Source organism: Sarcophilus harrisii, chromosome 2, assembly GCF_902635505.1.
Source record: "Sarcophilus harrisii chromosome 2, mSarHar1.11, whole genome shotgun sequence".
Taxonomy (NCBI): Eukaryota; Metazoa; Chordata; class Mammalia; order Dasyuromorphia; family Dasyuridae; genus Sarcophilus; species Sarcophilus harrisii.
This window is the reverse complement of record NC_045427.1, coordinates 387,035,836-387,041,442: the sequence shown is the minus strand read 5'-3', so window position 1 is coordinate 387,041,442 and position 5,607 is coordinate 387,035,836. Positions and strand designations below refer to the sequence as shown.

Genomic DNA, 5,607 nt, shown 5'->3' with positions numbered 1-5,607 from the left:
GAAAGAAAGATAGAAAAAAGAAGAGGAAAAAAAGGAAAGGAAATAAGCATTTATGTAGTGGCATTATGTACCAGGTGTTTTAAGATGGGTGCTGTTATTTTCTCCATTTTATAGTTGAGGAAACTGAGGCAGAGATTTACCCAGGATCACACAGCTAATGTATCTGACACTAGATTGAACTCAAGTTTTCATGACAATAGACCCAGCCCTCTGTCTACAATGACACTTTGCAAAATTGCCAGAAAGAAAAGAGAGCACCATCGTATTTATAAAAACTTGATTGAAATCACAGGCTGGAGTGCTGGTCTATAGGAGATAGGCTTTTTTTTTTTTTTTTTTTTTTTTTTTTTTTTTAAACAGGGATAGCCAGCGAATCGGTAATTTCTTTGTATAGGGAATTTCCAGTAAAGAAACTTTCTCTACTACGGAGATCAAGCCCTTTATGGTCTTTTCGGCACTTTATTGTCTTAGCAGCCTAGGGCACTGAAAGGCTAAGTAATTTGTCCAAGATCATACTGGTTCTGAGGCTCTCCCATAGTACTTTCAGCTCCTAGCACATTCCTATATGAACGCTCACAAATTCTCTTCCATCGGTTTGTGTCTGTGTATATGAAGATTTGGGGAGGACAGCTTTGGAGCTGACAAAAATGCGGGAGGAAAAAAAACAACACAAAAAACTGTGGACGTGAAGACAGTTAACTGGGATGAATATGTATTTGCCAAAGTATAAGAGTAAGAACTTCTTCTTCGGGACCTGAATGGGTCTGAATACAGGAACAGATTGACGAAAGCAACTGAAAAGAAATAAAGGTAGGAATAAGGTTCCTTCTCTATCGCTAGTCACATCCAGATCTGAGTACCTAGTGAGTTTCTCAGTCTGTGAAGGCTCTGTGGGGGTCCTTATTCTGGTTCTAGTGTACTTCGAATGGGTCTGTATGTATCTCTAGGGCCATATGGTTTTGCGTGTCTCTGGGTCCGTGCATGTCATTGAGTGAGTGTATTTTAGGATAGGAATCCCATGTGTTGTATTTTAGAAAAGGGTGTGTCTTTCGGAGTGAGGGAGGAGGTGTATTTGTGTGTTTTTAATATTAATCATTCGTGTGTGTCTTTAAGTGTATATAGAGCTCTATTAAACCGGGGTGTCTGAGTCTGTATTTGTCCCCTGTTGAGTTTGCAAATGTCCCCGAATGTCTTCGCTTATCTCCTCCTCGTCTCAGAGCTATACTCTCCTATACGAATCAGGCATTCTTAAGCTGTGACTGCAACTCTAGCGCAGCCCAGATGTGCGGGCGGATTGCATTCTCCCTCTACTGCCTCCCTACGGGCGGGGTCCTGGAGGAGTCTGGGGAAACCTAGTGCCTGCCCCGGTAGGGCCCCCAGACCAAAAGAGGTCAGCAGCTCTGGCAGATTCTCCTTCTCTATGCAGTTCTGAAACTGCCTAAAGGCAGACTTCGCCTGTGGGTTGGAAAAAGCCAGGCCACCTCTGGCAGGATTCAGCTTACTGGGCTCACTGTTCTAGAAATTTGGGTATTATGTTATCGGACTGGAACCCCAAGGATGGGAGAATGTTCAAAGGATTTTTTCTGTAGGCTCTCCCCTCTTCCTTTTCACGAGGGACTGATTCTTTCCTCTCCATCCCACAACTTAAAGAGGGCTGTGGGGTCTAACCAATTTGCATCCTAGAGCGCAGATAGGTGAGTCGATAAAAGATTTAACCATAATACTAACAATGGTGCCCAAAAGAATGCCTAGCAGTTGTTGGCATTCAGTAAAGTGCAAATGGGAGAGGATATCACCAAGAATGACCAGCCTCACATAGCTTTCTATCCCAACCCACCTCCGTCTTCGCTTGAGTCCAGGCGCAGGAAAAGTCGTTGGGGGTCCATGGAAACTGGGTGGGGTCAGTCGTCCTGGAGGGCGGACAGCTGTCCGGTGGGCGTTGGCTGCACAGATCTCCCACTTTTTCCTGGGGGAGGGGCAGCTGCGCTGCCTTCCTTTCTGCACTGTTGGATCCGCCCCCCTGCTATTGGCTCTGGGGAAGGATTGACATCAAAGCCCTAGCCCTATATAAGCTGCGGCCAGGAAAAGAGGCCCGAGAAGGGTTAAAATCGTCCCCTAGAGCGCCAGAGCCACAGTCAGCTCTGCAGCTAAGGGACTGTAGCCAGCCGCCCAGATTTCCCCTCCCCAGCCCTGTTCTGCTTCATCCCAATCACCCGCACTCTCCTCGACGGATCGGGGCTGTAGCGAATGGCGCGGCGTTAGATCCAACTGCAGAGGCAAGGCTCAATTCAGGGCCAGGGAGCTGCGCCCGCTTCACCATGAACCTAGTGGGCGGCTACCCCCATCCACACCCTCACCATCACCCCCCTCACCCTCATCCCATGCTGCACGAACCCTTCCTCTTCGCTCCAGCTTCACGGTGTCATCAGGAGCGGCCTTATTTTCAGAGCTGGGTACTGAGTCCAGGAGACGTGGCCCCAGATTTTTCTGGGAGGCGACCACCCCCGGCTGCCTATAGTCCGGATGCAGCTGGGACCGCGGGGCCAGTGCAGAGCCCTGGCAGACTGGAGGCTCTGGGTGGCCGCTTGGGCAGACGGAAAGGAGCAGGGCCCAAGAAGGAACGGCGGCGTACGGAGAGCATCAATAGCGCCTTTGCGGAACTGCGGGAGTGCATTCCCAATGTGCCCGCCGACACCAAGCTCTCCAAGATCAAGACCCTCCGTCTGGCCACTAGCTACATTGCTTACCTCATGGACGTGCTGGCCAAGGACTCTCAGGCCGGGGACCCCGAGGGCTTCAAGGCGGAGCTCAAGAAGGTGGACAGCGGCCGTGAGAGCAAGCGTAAGAGAGAACCGGTGAGTCTCCAGACTTGGGTGTCTCCCTTCCCCTTGGACCCTAGGGTCAGCTGGGCGTAGTGAGTGATACTGCCTCGTCAGGGACTAAATGTATGCAGTACCAGGGAGGGTAGAGTACGCAAAAGTTGCAGGCAGGGATGTTTTGTGTATTCTGGTATCTGCGTGGACCAGGATGTTTATGTAGAATTTTCAATTGCGTGTGTTTAAAAGGGGCGAATTGAATTCTTCCCATTGCTAGCCAGGAAACTCCTTGTGTGACATTAAACAAAGTCTCTTCACCTATTTGGGCCTCGGTATCTCTGCAAAATTATTATCAAGATATTCAGTACGGAGAGACTAAGGATCCTTCCAGTTCGTGTTATTCCTGTTACAAATATTCTGCTCTAAGGACCCTTCCAATTAGAGCTAACATTTTATATTCAATGCAGTAAATTCCCTTTCACTACCAACATTCAATGGTTTCAGTTATGGGACTCTTGCAATTCCAATATATCGTGTTCTGTGCTCCAAGAGCTCCTCCAATTCTAACTTTTTTTTTTTTTTTTTTTTTTCCTGAGGCCTTCGGTCAGTTCCTACATGCCAGAGCTGCTGGGCTTCGTTACAATTTCTGTTTTAAAAACTCAGCCCAAGTCTTTCTTTTTAATCCGCGAACAAAAAGTAACTTGCCACCCGGGTTTCTATACCCTTCTCTTTTCCCAGTTGCAGGTCCGGGGAAGAGATAGGTCTTTTTGCCCTGCAGTGGGGGAGAGAGCTTCGAGGCTAGATTTCCCGGAAAGGAGACAGTAATGCGGGTGGTTTTTGTGACAGGGCCACCCCACCCCGATGTTCGCGTTGTCGGAGTATTAAACTAGATTTCAAAGTCACAAACGTTGATTTCTTTAAAGTGCACCATTTTGGGGACCCTCAATTCATTTTTGTCCAGGATTTCCACCCCGTTGTCACAACATTGGTGTTGGCCTTGTTTGGGGCTGTGCTCTCCGTAGGTGCTCAGACTGGCCCCTATGTTCCCTTGGGGCTCCTTGGGCTTTTAATCAAAAGATCCACTTTGGGTTAAAAAAAAAAAAAAAAAAAAAAACTAACTAGAAGGGGGGTGGGGCCAGGCCGGGAGGCTGAGGCCCAGAAACCCAGACAGAGAGCCGAGGAGACAGGGTGAGATAGGAATCGGGCCTCTGGTGGCCCAAGGCTCCGTCCAGTCCAGTGCCCTGCGGGGGGTACTGTAAGAGCTTTCAGGATCTTAGGATTTAGAGCTTGCAGGAACCTTAAGTAATATTAGTCTAGTTCTTTCCATTGAACCAGGAAAGCTCATGGCTGACTGGGCGCATTTGCTCTTCCTATCCATCCCTAGGCCCAGAGTTTTCTTCCATCATTAACTCAACGCACCCCGACTTAGTCTCGGAAAAGTAGGAGGTGAAGGAGCAGGGGCCGGGGTAAGATGAGTAAGGGGGCTAGTTGGGAACTGGGATAATTTAAGAATTTGAGTTATCTTCTTTAGCATTCCTCTAGGCCGGGCAGCTCGGCAGACTGGTACAATTTTCCCAGTCCCATCTTGGTGCATAGAAGCAACTTTTTGCTCTTTGCCAAACAAAAAGATAGTTCCTTTATTTGAAAACCTTGCCCTAACTTTCTGGAGGAGGGACTACATTGGCGGGAAGAAAAGTCTAAACCTGAATGTCTTTCGCCTTTTCCCCCTTCTCTTTTCCGGTGGTTGCGGTCCTGATCATTGCACAGCCCAGCGAAGGATATCCTCACTCCCTGGGACCTGGAGAAAAAAAGATTAAAGGGCGGACAGGCTGGCCACAGCAAGTCTGGGCTTTGGAGCTCAACCAGTGAGAAGCAGCTTGGGGAAAGGTACTCAGCACTCAGAAAATCCGCCGGACGCCATCGGAGTACGAGGCAAGACTACTATTTCTGGCTGTCCATTATTTTCTCGTTCTGTTATGGATATCTTAAATACTCCTGAGAGTTGTCAGCAGCAAAACTGGTCAAGTGCAATGCCCTTTGAAATTGTTTTTTAACTCGTTAAGAGAAAGAAAGAAAAATATATTACATATATTATATAAAATATATCCAAGCAAACGGAAAGGGGAGCCGGTATTGACAGGCACACGAGAGGCAAATCGGACCAACCTTGCTAGCCTTCATTTCCAACCTTGCTAGCCTTCATTTCCAACCTTCGACTCACCTTTTCCGTCCTAGATTGGAAATCTGATTTTGCTCTCCTCTGTCTCCTTTTACCCATTAATTTGCAATATCACGAAGTCATTCTCTGCACAGCTTCCTGCTTTCCCGGGACTCCGGTGACCTTATATTCCAATGGAAAGGAGAGCCCAGTTGGTCTGGAAATTATTCTTTTTAAATAAGTGTTGGTTTGGTTTCCGCACTTCCTGCCGAATGCCTAATAATTCCTAATTCCAAGGAAAACTTCTTATTCTTTGTAAATAAAAACTTTGTTCCCGTCACTGAAGTTTTTTATGTATTTAAACTACCTAATTCTGCCTGTTTGTTCTCAGGTTTTTTGGGTAAATCTTGCTTATCCCTTACTGGTTGTGTTTTATTTTTGTTTTTGTTTTATTTTTGCTACCTCAAAGCTGTTTGACTGTTTTCTTGGGGGCAGATTCACCAAAGCTGACCTTTTATTTTCTTGACCTCAGAACATTTCCATGAAAGCCTTTTGTACACAGGGTCCAAGGAGACCAACTTTCTTACTTTTTCATTTAGAAAGCTGTTTGAATCTCCCCTTTCCTCCCATTCA

At 47.2% G+C, this 5,607-nt stretch overlaps 1 protein-coding gene across 1 annotated transcript; it reads left to right on the top strand.

The window, feature by feature from the left end:
• The first annotated feature begins 1,844 nt into the window (after nucleotides 1–1,844).
• Nucleotides 1,845–5,314, top strand: HAND1 (heart and neural crest derivatives expressed 1). The gene is made up of 2 exons (XM_003756750.2): nucleotides 1,845–2,855; nucleotides 4,584–5,314. Exons 1-2 carry the CDS (start codon nucleotides 2,319–2,321, stop codon nucleotides 4,683–4,685), a joined length of 639 nt encoding a protein of 212 aa, XP_003756798.1. The 5' UTR covers nucleotides 1,845–2,318; the 3' UTR covers nucleotides 4,686–5,314.
• Nucleotides 5,315–5,607: the final 293 nt, after the last annotated feature.

Bases quoted from the DNA above. Each gene is read 5' to 3' on its own strand.
- HAND1 (XM_003756750.2), top strand. From the start codon at position 2,319: ATGAACCTAGTGGGCGGCTACCCCCATCCACACCCTCACCATCACCCC. The intron at 2,856-4,583 runs GTGAGTCTCCAG...ATCATTGCACAG, and splicing joins GCAAGCGTAAGAGAGAACCG to CCCAGCGAAGGATATCCTCA.